This window comes from Diuraphis noxia, unplaced genomic scaffold, assembly GCF_037042655.1.
Source record: "Diuraphis noxia isolate RWA-SAM2 unplaced genomic scaffold, SU_Dnox_SAM2 contig0002, whole genome shotgun sequence".
NCBI lineage: Eukaryota > Metazoa > Arthropoda > Insecta > Hemiptera > Aphididae > Diuraphis > Diuraphis noxia.
In genome coordinates, this window is record NW_028301712.1 from 3,847,805 (window position 1) to 3,870,083 (window position 22,279).

The 22,279-nt window shown below is 31.2% G+C and overlaps 1 protein-coding gene and 1 pseudogene across 1 annotated transcript; one reads left to right on the forward strand and one right to left on the reverse strand.

The window, feature by feature from the left end:
- Positions 1-436: 436 nt before the first annotated feature.
- LOC149057931 (uncharacterized) lies at positions 437-1,672 on the reverse strand. The gene is made up of 5 exons (XM_089221218.1): positions 1,422-1,672; positions 1,150-1,348; positions 923-1,069; positions 744-839; positions 437-649 (listed from the first exon to the last, which is right to left on the reverse strand). Exons 1-5 carry the CDS (start codon positions 1,605-1,607, stop codon positions 438-440), a joined length of 840 nt encoding a protein of 279 aa, XP_089077344.1. The 5' UTR covers positions 1,608-1,672; the 3' UTR covers position 437.
- A 16,337-nt stretch (positions 1,673-18,009) lies between these two features.
- LOC149057932 (uncharacterized) lies at positions 18,010-19,204 on the forward strand (annotated as a pseudogene).
- Positions 19,205-22,279: the final 3,075 nt, after the last annotated feature.

Consider the following 22,279-nt stretch of genomic DNA (forward strand, 5'->3'; position numbering starts at 1 on the left):
TTTACCAGAAAATGAAAATATAAATATAATAGAAGAAGTGATCGAAGAAGGAAATGCAAGACAACAATTAGTGGTTGATTACTTTGCACATTTGTAGTTACTGTTAAAAATGTAACTTCACTGTGTAAAATTGTATTCAGTAAAAACCAAATTAACAATGTATACTTTAAAAATTAATAGTTCTTAACAATATTTTTATCTTTAATATATGTGTTATAATTTTTAAATTTAAAACAAAATTAAAATAAACATATATAATAAAACAAAATAACAAATGAAGAACATATATTTATAATAACTTACAACTAATAGGTACTTAGTATTAGTAGTAACTTTTATGTTTTAAAATAAATTTATCACTTTTACCTGGTAATCTCATCAGGATTTTAAACAATATTTACATTTAAATTTAAATAAACAACAATAAACTATTTCTATTATTTCCTGTCATTATCCAACTTTTGCTTTTTTAATGATACGTCCAATTCCAATAATTGTAATTCAAGAGCATGTTTGTTTTTTAGAAATTCTAATTCTATTGTCAACATTGATTTTTGCATTTCAATTAATTCCATTTTTTTTTCTGCCAACAATGTAAACTTTTCACTCACTGAAGCTTGTGAATGGTTTTTTCTTTTTAAATTACCAGCTGAAAGTTTATATTATTCATTACAACAATATAGGTTTAATAATGCTATATTAAAAACTAATTTTTTTTTTCATTTTAAAGCTTTAGTATTTACTCGTATTAAGTTTTTGATGCTTTCCAGTTGATTTTAATAATTTTGTAGAATCAATTGGAGCCCAATTCTTTTCAACAGTTGGTTCTTTTTCCATACCTCAAATCAGATGAGATTTTAATAAGTAACATTTAATATTGTTTAACATTTAATATAGTTAACTTTATAAGAAATTAAAATACCTTTATCTGACTGGCCAACTATAATAGTTGAAAGATCTTCATTATTGTTATCAAAAACAAAATCATATTGAGCAAACATATCAACAGCAGATTCATCTATTATTTCATTTTCAACTTCATGTTCTTCATCAATATTACTTATGTTAACTACTTAAAAGTCAATTTAATAATTATTAAATTATATAATACATATTATAAAAATATTTTGGCAATAAAAAGTGACTGACCAGCATCACTATCGAATTTTGAAGGCAACCCTTCAACCGACAATTGTATTATGTTGTATAATTGTTTTTCTAATTCACTTGAGCAAGTATAATCATTTTCACGAGGGCCACCTCCAGTCTTAAATAAATTACTTTTACTTCCTCTCAATAATCTTTTCAATCCTTCATATTTTAATCTCAAGCTTGTAGCATCTCTGGGCTGTTATTTATAAAAAAAATGTATATCTAATTAATATTTATTGAAGATTATTAAATTTTTATTTAGAACTTACACAGCCTGATGTGGTTGAATTGTATGCTTCACTAATTTTTAACCAGCACTGGTTTTTGTCCTTCCAGGACACAGAGTTGGACACTTTATTTTCCAGTACAGATTTATTTTCAATTGCATATTTTAATAATAGTTCTTTTTCCTCAAAGGAAAAGTTAGTTGCCCTATTCCTTTTATTTGACGACATAATGATGATTGATGAATAACAGAATAATACAGAAATATAGAATAGCAATATAACAGTTTATTGTTTATAATAAAAATATACAGATTTTTCTTTGATAATATTGTCTTATCACTGATGAGATATTTCAACCAATTACAATGGATCAGAACTCTTCAACTTGTTCCACAATGCACAACTCCTAATACATATTATCATTATTATCTACTGATTAGTTTTATTCTCCGAATAACTATTCGGATAATAAATTTAAATTGAAAAACAGTTGTCATAATTTTTTGTTTTATTTGGAAGTTTATTTGCTGAATAGGTTTATTCAACGAATAGTTATTTAACGAATAGTTTGGTGATTGAAAAACCGGGCCTAAGACAAAGGGATGGTGCTGCTATAAGAGTGCAACCAACAACAATTTCAAGGAGAAAACCTGGAATAACCAGAGGAAGTAAACGTCTACCTTCAGGTATCTTCATAATTATTAACTACAACATACTTATTGCTTAATGATTTACTAATTTTATTAAATTATAATATTATAGGTCGACCTGCTTCAACAGAACAAAGAAACCAAAAAAAGAAACCTAGAAATTTATTTAAAAATGTTACTGATTGTGCACCAAATGCAAAATCTCATTAAACTATTATAACTTATAAGTGCTTGTAACTATTAATTGTGCTATAAAATAATTTAATTAATATACTCAATTATTAAACACATAGTACTTACAAATATTTTTAAATAGTACTACTGTTTGAGCATGGTAATTTAAAATTATACTCTTTATATTATGTCTACAAAAGATATTCTATTTGACCATGATAAAAATATTTTAAATCTTTAAATATTTAAAATAATATATATATATATATATATATATATATATATATATATATATACTAAATGTATAAAATATTTTAAAATAGTATTTGTCTATGGTACTACTGTTTGCATAAATAATTTGAACAAAAGAAATGCTTTGGTATACCTATACAGAACTTTGTTTAATTTGTATTATTCTATTTGACTATGATAGTTACTTTATAATAATTATTATCAAAATAATATATATATATATATATATATATGTATATTATATATTATGCTAGGTATCTAATTATGTTTATACTTAAGTATAATAATAATAATTTAATTTGTTGATGAAATTTAAACACGTATATAATATATATATATATATATAATATACGTATATAATATATATAAGTTCTCTAATAATATAATAATATATACTTAATACTTATATCCATAATATATTAATTGTATGGATAATTTATAATAAATAATTAAAATATTTTATCGCGCCAAATGATGAACCAATGAGAAAGCCGTATTTTTGTATGGGTTTTATTTGATGTGCAGAATGGTAATATGCTTCCGGTTGGCCTAATTGTCTCCATAGGCTGGAACCGGATGGCGTTGGTCCATATCCGCGAAATGCTGGGACAATCGGATTTCGGGAGCGTCTTTCACGCCCACTTCCGGTAGCCCACGCTGTCTACACTCGTAACGTAATTCCGCAACGGTCAACTCATAAATGTATTTTCCCAACATCTCGTCCGGTTGTTTTTCCGGTGTTATTGACGGGAAAATATGTAATACGGTTGTTGTTGTTGACCGTTTATCAGTGTTTATTGACGTACGAATGTAGATCAGTGTGGGTCTGCTGTTGTTATACGAGCGGATCACCGCAGCTGCTAGTTCCACGGTAAATATGCGTGCACCTTATCACAATGTTATCACAGAACACAGATATTATCAATTTATCACATATTATTAAATAGTTATCACTTAGAAGTTAGAATATTAATAATTAAAATATTAATAAATTATGTATAGTAAATAATAAATTAAAGATGTTTAATACATCTATGTCTTATAATATGTATGTAGTATGTAAGTTATTTTGATTTTGAAGAGGCATCATAATAAACATGATCAAAGTCAGTATGTATTGTTTGGCTCGATCGCTCTTCACTATTAATCGTTTCCAGAATAGATGATTTTTGTACCTCTGTTGGTTTTGTCAATTTGTTAGTTGATGCTTTATGTTTTTTTTTTCGTAGAATGAAAACGTTGTGTCGCAATATTTTTGTGGCTTGGCAAGTTAGATACTTTTGGGAAAAATGAACCGGAATTGATTGGATTTGTTTGACCCTGTTGTAAAATTTGCACGAGGTCTTCAAGTTTTTTAATGCCTTTTAGTTTGGCTTCATCTGTTGCAGTGTTCGCCACTCCTACTGCTGCATTAAGTAGAGCTGTAAAGCGAGTTGATATTGAAACAGATTCATTTGGATGTACCGAATTTATTTGAACTCCTTCAACAACATTTTCGTCAATAGAAATTTCAAATTTTTTATATGGTTGGAAATAAAACATATCATAGCTGGAAATTTCGTTATAATTTAATATTTTATAAATAGAATTCTGTACATTCTTTGTTTAGTTTTTTTAAATTATGTCATACGAATATAATACATCAAACTGGATTTTTTGTAATGATATTCACATTATTATACAATTCTGTAATATAAATAATCATATATATTTGTAATTAATATATCTGAACAAGATGTGGATTGACAATTATCTTGACACATCTTGGACCTATATACCTTTTCTAATAAACAACTAATGCCAAAGGCACAATAAATCCAGATGACCATCAATAATTCTTTTTACTTATTAAATATTAAGTTAAGAGTAACAGATTTATTATGTTTTATTTGTATTATATCCTGTAAACATTATTAAAATAATTAATAATAATAATAATAAATAAATATAATATTGTAATATTTCTCGGCCCCACCAGGGTAAACGCTGTATCCACTCTAATCCGTTTTTGGACAAGTGCTTATCACTTGTATTAATAATTGATAAGATATGAAGTTGATAGTAGTTTTTGGTGCGTGCGGAGCATGGAACTAGCTGCGGTGATCCGCTCGTGTGATCCGCTCGTATACGATTATTCTTTTACCGTATGTTTGCTATCATTTTATCATTATTATTTATTATTATTTGTTTTGTTTTACGGCCAACACCCTTATTATTATTATTATTATTATTATTATTGTTGTTGTTGTCGTAAATTATTGCTGTTCCGCTTCTGTTTGTTTTTGTTGTTGTGGTTTTTTCTGTCATGATTTGATTTTTTTCTATTATAGTAAGTCGCATTGTGCGCAATAATCTCAAAACTGAGTATCGTATTGTACCATTTTTACATGTCTTCGTAGCCAATGCGGCACGAAATTTATTATATTTGTTTCGCCATCAAGGCATAAAATCATTGGTGCGTTTTTTTAAAATTTTATTCCATCGTCCGACTTTTCGTGTGTGACGATAGCCACGTAAGTAACCACTGAATATGTTCTTTGTCGTCACTCACACGATATCAGGACTCATCCGTTGAGTTTTCGTGGATCAACTCACGTTTCCGCAAGACTGCCAGAAATCGCCAGGGTGTGTGAAAGGCCGCTTACATCGTTGTGATTTTCATTCTGCGTAAGACTGCCAGCACTCGCCGTGGTGTGTGGGAGGCCGCCCAGGTCTTCCAGAATATTATCAGTCTTATCAGTCTCCGTTTCTATCTGCCACAACGGACTTTTCAGTAGAATTAAGTGTAGTGATTAAGGTTGGCCAATTTATATGAGCTCTGTGGTCATTGCACCAGATAGATTCGACCACAGAGAATCCCTCCCCATAACTAAACTGTTGCTTCCTCATTCCCGTGTTCTCTATTCCTTTTCCTCGTCGTCGTTGTCACAGATGCACTTCATATTGCATACCCAACACATATAAGGAGTCGTCAACTTTTAGTTGCCTATCTACGCCCCGTAAAAGTAATAACATCAGTAAACTCGAATGGCCTACACTGTTGGGCCGCGACAATATATGTACAAAAATGGAATTAGTAAATAGGTACAATTTAGTACAATAGGTAAAAGGTACTGGTACTAGTTCAAACTGCTAATAAAAGCTCAAATATACTGCTACTACCTACTAACCCAACAACCCAAGTTCCAAGTTAGTTGGGCCAAGTAGGTACACCCAAGTCCTAAATACCCAAACGAAAAATCTTAATTTTATTTATGTAGGTAACCATATTATAATACATGAGAAAAAAAATTAAATATTAAGTATGATGTAGAGAAGATAGATCTACAATAGAGAATTGAATATATTATCAATTAAAATAATTATATAATATATTATGTATACATAGTAATAATTAATCTTCTTATATAATAAAACGCTAAGGTCGCCGACAAATCTCGCGGGAGGCGCTGCCTGTACTCCGCGTTTCTTCCATGACATTATTCTACTTTACTCGCTTTTTCTCCTTTATCTCCTAACCTTCCGTTATCGCTTTTCGTGTTTTCGCGCGCCGATATATTATATTGATGATTATTCAAATACCTTTATATTAACTAAAAATATTACTTTTCCCGAGTTATTCCATCTATATTTCTACCATAAAAAAAAAAAAAAAAAAAAAATGATTTTAGTAATAATAAAAATATATTAATCGTGTTTTTTCACAACTCAACCGTTATTTTTTATGCGTTACGTACGCGTACGCTCCTCTGGAATTTAGGCTTTGCCTTGATTAGCAGGTAAACTGTTTTAATAATACAATAAATGTAGCCGTTTTAAACCCATCTTCTAAAAAGACAATACGTACATGCATTATGCTTACTTTAATAAATTGTAATAAATGTTATATTATGCATATCCTTTGCCTTCAACAATCATGTTATGTAATTATTTTTAATATTTATTTTTTGTAATAATGTATTAAATACATTCTATAGTTATAATAATATTATGAATGATGATTTGTTTTAAAATATAAAATAATATAATTATGTATGTACAATAAATTCAGTCTGTAGTTATTAATTGCTCACTTATAGTGATTATAATATACTAACATTACACTGTTGTGAGAATGCACATAATTTCATTTTTTGATATATATATTTTATAAAAATTATGTTAAGCACGAAAAAAATACAAATATATAAATTTAAACGCATACAAATAAATACATAATTATTTATATTTAAAAAAAAAACAAAATATACAACTCAAAATGTGTGTTTTTATTCTTTATTGTTAAAATTAATTATTAAATGATATTCAAGTTTTTCTTCGGTAAAACTGTGCCGTCTATCTGTTAATAAATGCTTGTATATTGAAAATGATCGTTCAACATCTACTGAAGTTATTGGAGCAAATTTAAAAGAGCTTAAAATCATTGGATCTTTATAGTTTTGATCTAGTAGAACCACTTCCGCTTCCCCTATTAATACTTTATTAATGTTACGTAATACTGTTAGGCCTTTGTTTTTGGAAAAAATATCATTTAATTTTGTTTTTAATTTTCGCTTCAATATGCAATAAATTTTGAATTTTGCCAAAATATGCAAAAATATGCAATAACCTTTAAATATGCAGAAATATGCAAAAAAAAATTTCTCCATTAGCTTCAAATTATGATGATTCGTAGAGATAACTGACAACAATCCAAAAATATTAAAAGGAAAAAAATATGCAATTGCATAGAAATCCGGGCTCTAGTTATATGTATAATTTGAATAATTTTTGACAAATATTTATGTATAATATAACTTGATCTGTCGGACAAATGTATGAATTTTTGAATATATACCTAATAATATATAATATAATATAATAATTATTTATTTATTTCTCGTATGGTTTAATCCAACACTAACACTTATTAAAAAATTAGTTAATACTATAGCAACAACAATAAATATCACAATAAGAAATATAAAATTTTGATAGGGAAACATAAAACAGTAGAAGTAGTAGTTAGTTAGTTAAATATAAGATAATATTAAAATATATATAATAGCAACCGGATGGTGGGTCGGGATATTATTTGTGTGGTCTTAGACTCTAATGTCCAGGTTGGTCAACCATTCTGTTGCTGCTGCTGTTACCTTATGGAGGTGTTTCATTCCGCCTGGTAAGTTGCGTACTGGAAATTCTTCCTCGATGTGATTGTCTGTCTGATTGTCGTGTCCGCAGTCGCATTGTGGTGTATCTTTAAGTCCCCATTTATGCAGCATATTTCCCGTTATTCCGTGGCCAGTCCTAAGTCTATTTAAGGTCACCCATTCTTTTCGAGGTAGTTGGAACCCCGGGGGCCTTTCCGTAGGTTGTTCAATGATACTAAATTTGTCAGGTTTATCTAGTCTCCATTCATCAGTCCATTTAGAGTTAAGGTTATAGCTTTCCTTACTTAATTGCTGTGCCAGCTTCCATGGAGGTTTACGGGATTTTAACCTTTGTTTGGGATTATTATTTATGTATCTGTGTTTAGGTAAGCTTTTATTTGAATCATGATTTTTATATTCTCGGACTAAGGAACTGTATCTTCGGAGGTGAGGTGGCGCTATGTTGCTCAGTACTGATAGCCAGGGGACTGGTGTCGACTTAATTGTTCCGGATATTGTCCTCATTGTTGAATTAAGCTGAGTGTCTATTTTGTTTGTATGTGAGCTGTTAAGCCATACTGGTGCACAGTACTCGGCTACCGAGTAGGTGAGGGCAAGTGCAGATATTCTAATCGTGTTAGCATCAGAGCACCAGGTAGTTTGGGCCAGCTTGTTTATTAAACAGTTTCGAGTTTTAATCTTTGCTGCCACCTTGGTTAGATGTTCTCTGTATGTCAATGTTCTGTCCAGTGTTATTCCTAAATATGTTGGGTTAGGATTATTTCTTACTTGTTGTTTGTTAAAGATTACCTTTATTTCCCGTCTTGCCTTTCTGTTGTTGAGATGGAACAGTGTGACCTCAGTGTTAGTTGGGTTTGGTGTGAGCCTCCAGTTGTTACAGTACTTATTTATTTCACTCAGGTCTTCCGTGAGGTGTTTTTCGCAGAGTTCATATGTCTTTTCTTGGCACAAGAGGGCGATATCGTCTGCGTAAATAAATTTATTTGACTTGGTATTGAGTAGATCACTAGTGTATAAGTTAAACAGTAGGGGAGCTAAAACAGAGCCTTGTGGCAGCCCGTTGTTTAGGGTTTTTTGTTTACTTTTTCTATCACCTATAACTACTGTGATAAGTCTATTGCTCAACATATTATTTATGATACCACTTATTGTTTTGCATGGTATAATCTGTAGGAGTTTAGTGATAAGCCCATCGCGCCATACCGCGTCATATGCTGCTGTGAGGTCAATAAAGACTGCAGCCGATTTTAAGCCTTTCTCAAAGCCGTCTTCGATGTTTGCGGTCAGAGACAGAACTTGGTCGCAGCAATTCCTATGTGGTCTGAATCCGGCCTGTTCTATTGGAATAGTTTTATTCACAGTTTCTGCGATACGGTTGTAAATAAGTCTTTTAAAAATTTTGTAATTAACATTCAGTAGGGAAATCGGCCGATAGCTTTTGATGTCATTATCTGGTTTCCCTGGTTTTAAAATAGCCAGGATTTTTGTCTTCTTAAATTGCTTAGGGAACCTCCCAGACCTTAATATATTTGTAAAGAACGTTTCTAGCCATTGGCGAGTCTTAGGTCCACAGTTCTTTAGGAATTCTGGGTATACTTCGTCGAATCCCGCTGCTTTACCAGTTTTAATTTCCTGTATCGCTATTTGAATTTCAGGTTCAGTGAAATCGTTCGCAAAGTTTGATGTTATTTCCGCGTTCGTTTTCAGTTCTTTCAATTCCTTTTTAGTATTTCTTGTTGCGTTTTTGTCAACTTTTGCCCTGGTTAGCTCGAGAATGCGGTTCGCAAAATTATTTGTCTTGATTTTCACAGCACTATGTTTTTGTTTAGAGTTTGGGTCTATTTTCCATAGGAGATTCCGTGCTTTTCTACTCGACTTTTTGAAATCGATATTTTCTACTGTCTGTATCAATTTTTCCCTACGGGTTTTAGAGAGGGAGGAGAGAAGTTCGTCAGCTATAGGTTATCATTAGTTTCTTGGTACTCATTGTAAAGGTCCTCGCTTTTTTGGCTCCAACCAGGTATATATTCTTTTCTGTATCCTCTGGGTATATGTTTCTTAGCTATCCCAGTCAGAAGGTCTGTAAAACGGTTGTAGTTTTTGGCTTCTGGACTTATCCATCTGATACAGTCGTCAAGCTGCTTACTAAATCCGTTCCAGTTGGCTTTATTAAAATTCCATCTGGGTTTCGGGAGTGATTTCACAACTGAGATCTGTATACCGATATTCACAACTACAGGCCGATGTTGGCTGTGAGGGAAATCATTATAGACTTCTATACTAATTGGTATGGTATGGCCTTTATGGTCTTTTGTTATGAAGCATAGGTCCGGATTGTAGTCTCGTTGCCATCTCCCTGATCTAAATGTACCTTTGTCTTTTGCATCGAATACAAGTTCTATATTTTCTCGTTCAGCCCATTCATTGAGAGTATCTCCATTATTGTCATTGTTATCATAGCCCCAAAATTGGTGATGGCTGTTAAAATCACCGGCAATTATTCCAGGGTGGGCTATGGGCATGAGGTCGGTGTTGAGCCAGTTTTCATTTGGTGGTTTGTATATGTTAATGATACTTAGTTCATTAATTTTTATATGGATGGCTGTGATGTTGCTGCGTTCATAAGTGGATATGTGTTCCCAATTAGGTATGTCATTACGTATATAGGTGGAGGTACCGTAGCTTCTGCTGTATGTGGCGGCCGCTAGAGAGTATCCGGAGATAGATCCTCTTTGTCGCTGTTGGTCAGTATTAGCAGTATGTGTTTCCTGTAGTAGTAGGACCGAAATGTTATTTTCCCGTGCAAGTTTGGCGAGATACTTGCTTTTGTCCCGACTAATGCCTTCTACATTTAATTGTAGGATTCTAAACGGATGAGGGCCAAGATCCCGGGTCAGCTGGCTCTGAGAAGAGCCGTTTTCTGATATAGAGGAGATGTTGATACTGTTGTTGCTGTCGTCGTTGTTGTTGTTGTTAGTGCTGGGGGCCGGGAGAACCATAAGGACAGTTCTGCCGCCAATTTGATAGATCTTTAGCCGTTATATACGTTGCCCGGGGTGTACCACGAGGAGGCGATCTATCTATACACCCTAATATAATAATAATAATATATTTTTGAATATATTGTCGGGCAAATGTGTTGTCGGGCAATTGAATGTCGGGAAAGTGTACTGATCCCCATTTACTGATATTATGTATTATTATTTTCATGCATTTTGTACACTTAAAATGAGTTTTATATAAAAAAAAATTTTTTTAAACAAAAATTCTATTTCACAAATTTTTTAATGAACCTTTAAATTTGTTATATAGTGGTTCTACTTTATTTAAATAAAATTATTTATTGTACATACATATTATTATTAATTGATAGGTACTATGTATAATTTAGATTGGACTGTTTTGGGACTATGTGTGTAGTACGAAAATTTGGATATTTTAGGGACTGATGTTATTACATACATGTAAATTGTAAGTAATAATAAGTTAACATAAAAACACTACAATAAACTCAATTTAAATCTCTTAAAACATACATGTAATATTTAAATTATACTAATACGTATATTGTATTACCAAGTTTAATAACTTCAATTCATATTATAATTCTACTATTGTTTGTTAATTTTCTTAACTTATTAGTCCTACGAGTAGATTAGGTAGGTATCATATAGCAAGATCGAATCCCGCTCCGATAGAATTTGGACCATGCCTAACCTAACCTAACCAGGCAAACTGTTTTTTTGGCATTTTTTTCCTCAATATTTGTTCACTTTAATAAATTGTAAATGTTATGCATATCCTTTGCTCTCAACAATGATGTAATGTAATTATTTACATTACAATCATATATTAATTATATATATTGTTATTGCTACTAAATTAACGTACCTAAGCAAATATTATATTTATTATATAATATGTAATATATGTAATGTAATGTACAGTAAATATAGGTATATCACACTGTTATGAGAATGCACACCATTTCATTTTTAATATATTATTTTATTATTCAACCAGCATTTTAATAAATAAAAATATAAGTAGTTTGAATGCACGGATCGGATAGACATTTTTCATGTGTATTGCAATACATTTAATTTTTAACTCATAGATAAGAGTTTAAGTAGGAGCTTGGTGGGTCAATTGTTTATGACATCAATGTTGTTACATACATGTAAGTAATAATAAGTAAATATAAAAACACTACAATAAACTCAATTTCAATCTCTTAAAACATACATGTAACATTATACATTTATACTGATATATTGTATTACCAAGTTTAATTACTTCAATTCATATTATAACTCTACTATTGTTTGTTAATTTTCTTTACTAACCTTTCCATTGGCCTTACATATATTATTATTATTTTTTGCAATATTTCAAATAACTTATGATATAATGTGATATAATATGTTATAATAATTTTAATTGAATTTAAATTCCTCAAGTGGTGTAGCTATGCATGAAATATTGTATTTCAAGTTAATTGCACTAACCTTGTACAAGTTATTAAAGTTAAAGTTTTGTTTTTAAAGTAAAATTACATAAATATATAATTATGAAGCTCCAAGATAGTTATAAATCGTATGAAGAATTTGAAAGAAGTTTTAGGATCTAAAAAGACACACATTTTGTAGATTATTTTATTAAAGACTGTAAGACATTGGCCTCCATTAATACAAAATTCCCAAATGGTAGAATGGTTACTGCATCAAGTGATTTGAAATATTATTATATAAAATTTTGTTGTGTAAATGGAGGAAGCTACAAAAAAAAAAAAATACACTTGAACAACGTTCAACATCGTAAGTAAATTTATTTTATTATTTAGTTATTAGCTATTATTTACTTGTTATTAAGTTGTAAAAGTCAAGATTAAAAATATTAAAATGTTTGAAGTACAATGCGCCAAGGCTGTGAAGCTGGCATTTATTTGAAAGCATCAGATGATGGAAAATCTCTGGTCATAACAAAAATGACCGAGGACCACAACCACGAGGTTCTCAGGGTATTATACAGTCATCTCCCTAATCAAAGAAAAATCACACCTGAAAATAAGGCTACTGTATTGGAGTTGATGGACCTTAAGGCAAATAAAAAAATGATACAACATAAAATAATGAATTGTTACTTTGAAAGACTTATCACATATTCATACTACAGGCAGTATGAAAAAATTATAATTTAATTTAGTGGTTTTCTTCAGAATTTAATATTTCTATAACTATTTTATTTTTTAAAGGAAAAAATTATTCAAATAACAATTTAGTGGAGGTTGTGAATAAATTAAAAACTTAATTTAATTGTATTGTTAAAATATCAACAGATGAGGCAAATAACCTAATAATTAATTGATACCTATGTTTAATTAATAAGTACAATTGGCAAATCACATTTTTTTCTTACTTATTTTATTGCAATACCTTTAGGCTATCCTTACCTAAAATAAGCCATTGGTTACACTAAATAAATTCCAATTCCTTAAAACATACAATATGTTGTCTTCAGTATTATTCAATAACCTATATAACCTATATATAATTGTAATATAAGTTAGGTTCGGTTATAGAGGTATAAATATAAAAAAAATTTACTAGGAACACCCTTGAAGAAAAACACATATATAAAAGGAATATCTTTTAATTTACTCATTTCATCAATGCAAATGTAACAGAAACACAATAAAAAAAATCATCATTGTATTAATACTTATTACTAATTTGTGACTAAACCATACTCTGTTAATCATAAGAATTTCTACACGGCATGCACACCATTTTATTTGTGATACTCATTAATTTCTTAATTCACTTAATACTTTATTATTATTCATCGTGAATTTCTAACTGATGTCACACATGCATTTATATATAATTATATATATATACTAGCTGACCCAGCAAACGTTGTTTTGCCTAAATTGTTTTTTTAAAATAAATTGACCCGGTGAACTTAACGCTTTCAAATAAAGTCTAGATTGATAATAAAATTCAAGTATTCCATTGTAATGAATTGTTACAGAAATCAATATATTGCATTTTGATAAACAATGTTTTTTGTTTTGTTTTCTGGTGCAAAAATAAACAACGATGACGGTTTTCCAACACGCGAACTGGCAACGTACAGCTGCCCGTGTGAAAAACATGGAAATTTCAAATTGATCCCACAGACTTCCAACGATTGGCCTTGCGATTTATTGATTGTCATCGCAAAAGCCAAGCTAACGGGAAACTGAATCCGCTTAAACTGAAATGGAAGATCTGTTGGAATGATCGGAATTCGTGGGATAAGAACTTCCTCCCCTTTGAAATTGCCCTTGATGATCGTTGATTGTATTACATTGTTCATCAGTTTCTTGACGGACAATCGTGTACCATTACACAATTTAGGAGGATTTAGATTCCACAACATAATTATGATCGATCCCACTTTTACCTGTAAATTATGCGGTGGAGTTCCTGGCACATATAGCGAGTTCTAAAATTCTATCGGATAGTTGACCGCTTCGTTTTCGTCGGTCGTGCTATCAACGGATTTGTATGAACGCAGTTCTCCAGCAATTTTACTCTGAATTGTAAAATTCAAGCTATCGACGTCCTTATTCCTCGCTGCTAGTATTGTCCGTTCGCTCATCCAATCAAGATTGTTATAATTGACCTCAATGCTTGGGAACACTTTTGTAATGAGTTCTTCCTTCGACGATGTGAACTCACAAAAATTTGCCGGAAACGATATTAATCCAGTCAAAACATCAATCGGAATGTGTCCATTACCAAGCGCCAGCAGTTGTCTCGATAATTCAGCAGCCGATTGGTCGTTTTGCAACGCAACTCTCATGTTCGTGGTCAATTTCAACTACTTGACATGCCATCACAAAAACGACGATTTCAGGCATGCATTAATTTCATCGGCAGCAGTAGATTTCGGAATGACGGGAAGTGTTTGACGAAAATCTCCGGAGAGCAATATCATTGCCCCACCAAATCGTTTCGAATTACCTCGTAAATCTTTCATCGTATGGTCAACTGCCTCCAAAGCTAGTTTATGTGCCATCGTGCATTCATCCCAAATGATGATTCTGCATTCTCGCATCAATTTCGCTGTCACTGAATTCTTGGTCGTTGTCAACCATGAGAAGATTCATTGGCAGCTTCAAAGCTGAATGTGCAGTTCGACCGCCTTCCAACAATGTGGCAGCAATGCCAGAGGATGTGACAGCCAACGTAATTTGTGATCTTGACCGAATTGTTGCCAGAATCAACGAAATGATGAACGTTTTGCCTGTCCCTCCAGGATCATGGAGAAAGTAAATGCCTCCCGTTCCTTCATCAGCGAATCGTATACCTTCTTCTGCTCGGCATTCAACAGCGGCACATTTTTTCGGACTGTTTCAGCCTGCTCATCTAGATCATAGTTTTTCTCCCGCTGTAATTCAAGATTGAATGCAGCGTGCCTCGAACGATTTGGCACTGGCATTCCCAAAGTTGACAACAGACTGCCGCACATGAGCACGCACATGTCTTCGATCAGAACTAATGCTTCGTTGCGCATCTCGTCGTTACTTCCAATATCAAAATTAAAATTTGTCATTCGAACTCAGTGCAAAATGTCATCAACTATCTCGTCCTTGTATTTCTTCCACAATGTCGGGCCCCTAACGTTCACCAAAAGTAAGCGAAGATAGAAGCATTCACTCTAAAGTAAAATAATAATAATAATAGTTGGCACATTATTCATTTTATTTTGAAACATTATCGTTAAACATTATTATTTATATTAAATTTTTATTTTTATTTTTATCTGCTAGAGGGCGCCACCAGTTTAACTCAGTTTTTGTCTCTAAATCTCTAACTCACAGGAGTTAGGTCCATAATTTATGCTATAAACCCGCTCCCCGACATCCTCTATCATTTAAAAAAAATTTGAGCCAAATCGGCCCAACCGTTCTCAACTGATGCAATTTCGAATTTTTGGTCTCCATTTTTATATATATAAATTCAAATTGATTAAATAACTAATTTTTGTTATCTTAAAATATAGTAAGTTTCATACACTAATTATTATTATAATTTCAAAAGCACATACCTACTATGGCCAATGTTTGTAACTGATTTTCAATTTTGTTGTATATGTATAATATTATGATTGATTTCTATGTATTGCTGTCAACGCACAAATTGGTTAATTGATTAGAATTATTATTTATTTTTTTAAATATAACTAATGAGTATAATAATTGCAACGTTAAGTACAACGTTTAATTTATGTATTTTAATATTGTTCAAAACGTCTATCAAATCATCAATGATCATATTTATCATTATTATTATTATTATTATTATTCTATTAGGTAGTAGGTACTACTTATTAAAACTAAAATTGTAAAAGATTGTGATTGATAATATTTTAAAACCAAAAACTATAAGCATGTGTACAACACACATATAATATTATATAATATATAATAGCAATAGGATACATTACATTTAATTGATGTTTTATAGGCTACACATATTATATGCATCTAACAACTATGTACTTAATTATCTATAAACAATAATAATGTTGTGATACACCAAACCAGGTGTCTATATAAATAATGTATAGCATTTATTATCAAGTTTATGGAACATTTTAATTTCACTTACTACGAACACGTCGTTCGCAACCAGACACCTACATACTTACCTGGTTGCCTTAACCTTTTTATTTACTTGAGATTCGGCTTTAACATTTTCTCCTACAATAATACAATATCAGACTATCGACGTTAGGAGGTATGCCCAGCACACGTATACATTTTTACCATAGCGACCAGAGCCGGTAGGCGAAGCGAGTCACTATACTTGAAAACTTTGTTATTTAACTGTTAATAATTTTAAAAAAAAAATAAAAAAATAGTTTTTTGATGTTTTTTTCGTAGATATCACGTATTTTTGAAAAAATTAATGTTTTATAGTTTTTTTGGTATAACTTCCAAAATAATGATTTGCGAGAGTTTTGGAATCAGACTTTTGTGTTCAGTGCTTTAAAACACACATTTTTGGGGAAAAAGAAATCGAAAAAATCGCGTGGGTACTAAACTGCATTTGTTCCCTATAATCCTTATCACAAAAGACTTGCACCATGCACCGAAATCGGTACCCACTCAAAGCCACGGGCCCCTGATTTTCACTTACATCTTGCATGCGACGGGACATACAAGCAATCCACCATACGTGGATGCTATATCCCGCAAAGATTTACATACAGTGATGATTGATAGCTAGACATTCGAATACAACTATTCGCAGTTCCTAATTGCTTATACAGTCAAAACAGAACAGGGCATGCGACAGGACACGGTATTAGTGTATTACACCAGAAGAGGAAAGACCGCTAGACACTCAAAGTCACAGATTTCGGTTTGGCTTTATTTCTTTTTGAATTTCCGGTCAAACGATTTCCGCTTGACCACCACGAAGGCACCGGAGGCGGCTTCCACAATGCCCGGAATCGAGTTACACAGGCAGTTATTATACCATAAAACTTTACTATCTACACGACTATAATACACGTATAACATGATTTTTGAATGTCTATGAAATCCGTCTTGCACTGATAACCGAGTGACCGTACACGATCCATATTACTGTTGGTGTAATATGGCTATAACATTTATACTAAAATACCTATTCACTAAATATTAATTCCACTTATCGTCGTGTCTGCATACTTGAATTGATGTAGCACATTGTCCAACTTGAGTGGCTTACTTGAAAATTAATCGATGTTCATCTGTGTTGACTGACTTGCTAGACACTTCAAAATTACTTTTTTTTTAACATACGAAAAAGCACCGGACATGTGACGTGAGGCCGTATTATTCAATTGCCGGCTTCCGTGGGCAATGTGAGAAATCTAGACACTCAAACTCGAAATTCAAACTTCCCGCCTTCGGAACGTGATCACCAACACCGAGTCTTATCAAAACTCCTCATCACATAGACAATTTTTGTTTTTCAACCAACAATTCATTTTTTTTGTTAAAAAATAAACTACGACATTATCGTTTCCAGCCAACACCAACCACTCACAGCGAGTCTCACAGACCCCCGAGTTTCAGGACAGCGAGTTTCCGATGGCAGCTAGTACGGAATATAAACCACAGAATAGATTAAATCAGAAGGGACACTTTCAATGTAAACAAAAACGTGGCGGCCATGTTCTCGTTGGCTACTTTTATCAATTAAGTGTTATCAGGTAAAAAACTGTTATCATAGTTCATAATTTAAGGTTACTAAAAAAAACAAGCATTTGTTACACGTTTTTTAGCACGTTTTACGTTTAAACTGCTCAGTTGTGGTTTGTGTTTTTTCGAAGAACATTGTGCATAATATCTACATTTTGTTAAAATGTCTCGTAAAAGTGGATATTCATTCAAATGTATTATAAAATCGTGCGGGGAAATGAAAACTCAAAAAGATTCAATTAGTTTTTTTTCTTTTCCTAAAGATCCTGCTCGGTAAGTATTTTGTTTTATAATAATGTTAAGTATTAAACAAGTCAATGGTACTTGTTAAATTTACAATATAATGTTACACAATTAAACACCTAATGTTCTTGGTCTAATAAACAATAAGGCAGATCTATTATACTGAGAAAACAAAATTAAAACAGAACTGTGTACAATATATAACTAGTACCAACTCAATTGTGTTTTGTATTATAAACAAGCTATTTTTTGTTACATTTTTTAGGTGTAAAAATTTGGTTAGAACGCTGTCAACTGCCAGCTGACACTCTATCCCAAAAGAATGTTAAATTATGTGGAAAACATTTTGAAAAAATTATGTTTTTAAACTTTTTAGAAAACAGGTTAAAACCAGATGCTATACTTACACTATTTCCAGGTATATAAGAATTAATATGACATTCAGCAGCAATAATATTTTCAAATAACCTTTTTTTTTTATATTCAGACAATTGTGACGTGAGTACTACAGACTTGTCTAGTGAGAAAGTTAGAACCTGTACCAGTTCGAGTAATACTGTGTCTTGTGGCTCAAATACTCCACTAAACATTAGTGATGATCCTGGTAAATATATTTTTATATTTATTTTAAAATTTGTTATTATTGCTAACTTTATACATTATTAGGTTCTTCAAAATCATGTACTATCATGTATTATTATTATTTGTACAATTTGGCATATAAGTAATTACTTGCCTAATTTTTAATGATTTTAAAAAAAAAATGTAAAAATTATAAATAAAAAATGTTTTAGTCTTATTTAAGTGTACATGTTGTCTAATATTTTAAAATAATTACTTATTTAATTTATAAATTTTACAGGAAGTTGAGTCAGCAAGATAGGGAAAATATTTGAAAATAGTATATAAATACAAATTACGGTTAACAATTTCCAAGTATACAATATAGAAATCTATATAAGACACTGCTCTCAACTGGCTGTGAAGTGATCTCATTAGTATCATTTAATTATTTTAACATGACTAATATGTTGATTATGTATATTAATTTATTTTTTATTTTTCAGAAATATTGCACATTCTGCTTTTGCTTCTCCAGCTTCAACTTAATTCCATGCAAGTGGGATCAACTACTCTTATTTTTGCTCAACCTACCATCATATTCCTGCTATAACCTTGCTTCTATCTTTTCCTACAAATTTGACTTTTATAATTTCTTTTTATTTCTACATGCTGTTTCAATCAATTCTATTATTTTTAACCCATATTTTTATAGTACCTCTCTCCATTATTCAAGCTTGCCTTCAACAACTTGTTGTTATATTAGCTTTCAAAACTACATCAGCTGCATTTAAGCTTCTAATAAATAAAATATATTTTTTATATAATAAAATGTATATTTTTTTCTATTATGTATTTAATATGAGTACCTTCCTAATTATGTATTTGGTTTATAGTTATCGTTAACGGTTACTGATTTTAATAATTTTAAGTAAGTGATCAATTAGAATAAAACTAATTAGATTTAAAATATTTTTGAAAAAAATTGTGTTTAACATTTTGTTTTTCTGGTATGGTCACACTGATTAGCCAACGGGAAGATGGCTGCCACGTTTTTGAATATTGGATATCTTTACTGTGTTAAATTTTATCAGTGTCCGGGCCCTGTATAAACTATAAACTAATTTTCCACACGGTGCGCTAGTAATAGAGGGAACAGCTGTTTCAGATAGTTAGTTCACCGGTCAAAATATGGGTGTTTGATACGCAATCTGTATATCTTAAATCGTGACCACGATTATAATTGTGGTCATAAGGCAAGTGATAGTTTACCGCAATATTATGAACTATGACCATTATGGTAGGTATCAATATTAATAATTCACAGTTTTTCTTAAAACTAGAAAAATTATTAAAAATCAGGAGATTAATGAAATTAAAATGTTGAAACGTCAATATTTTCAGAAAAATGAACTCTACAAAATGGCTATCTTCAATTTTTTTTAAATAATTAATTTTAAAAATAAATTTTTTAACTTTTTTACCAAAACATTAAAAAAAATAAAAAAATAAATTATATGTAGTGCTTACCTCTGTGAGTCTTAATAAAAAAGCAGAATTACGATATCTCGATTATTTCAGGAGATATCGCAATGAGTAAATCATCGCGGGACACCCTGATATGTGTTACGGGCAAAGTAGGAAATCCGGGCATTGTATAACAATGCCCGGGCACGGCACTGTACACAATGCCCGAACATTTTGGCCAATGTAAGAATGATCATTTTAATACTCAAATTTGTCATACATTGACCGGGCATTGTACTAGATTGCCCGGGCAAAGTGTACCCAGATTCAAGTGGGCAAAGTGAATTATACAGTGCGCTACACACTTTTATATCAAATTGCATTTATACGTAATAATATCACTACAAAACTATAATTATATATGTTATTCGTAAATTGGATCAAACGAGGGCAGACTACATCATCTCTACAGTCGGAACCAATTCGCAATAATATGTAAAGAGGTGTTTATCCAGGCTGATGATGTACCACCAGTACAAAATTCATTAAGAGAAGTGGCAAGAAAATCTTCTAATTTGGGTGGCCAAGGGTACGATAGGGTGTACTTGCAATGCATTCAGTAAGACCAACCGGTGTAAATGTAAAAGATCTGGTCGTCTTTGCAACTCAAAGTGTCATAATAGTGGTGTATGTGGTAATAAATAAAGCAAATAAATAATAATTGTAATTTAATAATAAATTAATTAAATAGTAAAGCTGTGCAACTTTATTTATTTTTAATATCTTTATTTTTAATTTTTTATATAATATTCAATATTTAATCTACTGTGCCCAAATCTAATTGGGCACTGTATTGTATACAATGCCCGGGCAACGTTAACTTATTCCAACTTTGCCCTTGAAAATCGGGCATTGTGCACAATGCCCGACTTTTTACTTTTCCCGTAACATAGGTATGCAATTAATAATAAATTTAAAAGGCTCGTCAGCCGATTACCTGCCAACTGGTGTCCGTTAGCGGCTTCGAACCAGAACGCTACTGTCTTGGGATGCACACACTTGCACAATGAAAAATACAATATAATAATTAATTGTGGCAATCACAAGAACGTGCGACTAACGGGCCACCAGTTGAGACGAATAATTCACAAAAGGAACATGCGATGTTCACCAATTTAAAAATTCACGTGTTTCTGCAGGTATGTTTATGTGCGTCCTAGATTGGAAAATATTAAATAATATTAATAAATGATATAGCCGAGTGGCTGAACACAAAAATATTTCCACGTGGAAAGAAAAAGACTGAAAAAACTCAACGACCTGCACAGCACGAGACCAAAAGACAAAGAGATAAAAGAAATATAAAATGAATTGAGGTTGTGGCCGAAACTATTTAAATTTTGTAAGCGTAGTGAACAATAGGAATAATTGGTAAATTTAAAATTTTTACAGTTATTCGTTTTTAAATAACAACAAAATAAGAATATCCTGAATATCGGTACAAAAGAATTTGAATGAATATCCAATGACGTAATTCAAATGCTCATAAAAATTGAATTTGACTTTCTCCTAGATATCATAATATATAGATAATGCCTGTATAAACGTTCGCAGTAAAAATTAAATATGTCTAAGGTAATTTTTTTAGAGTTACTCAAATATTTAAAATCGATTTTACGTTAGAATTCTTTTTTTTCCTGGTGCTTTTGAAGACTATTTGGTATTTCAAAATTTGACTTCTCCAATGCGCCATATACATTAACTTGTCAACCGGAAAAGTTAGTGAGGTTGATAATAATTGAAGCACAAAAAACACACTATAATTGTAAAATCAATACATTTATTGCTCTTTTCAGAATCTAAGATTACGTACCATGTTGCGGTCTACTCCATTATAGTCACCCCATACCTTGCTATTTTACTAGCAAAAATTTTACTAAAGAACATTTTACTTCCCAGGCTTAGTACTGTACTTTATTATAGTTAAATTTACTTGGTTTATGTTTAAATCAAATAAAATTTGTAGTTATAAACAAGTTAAACGTGTATCACATAATATTTAATAATATAATAATAATGTAGGTAAGTATAATACTTTTAAAAATGTTTTGGTACAAATTTGAAAGAATTCTACTTTAGATATAGGTACAAGTCGAT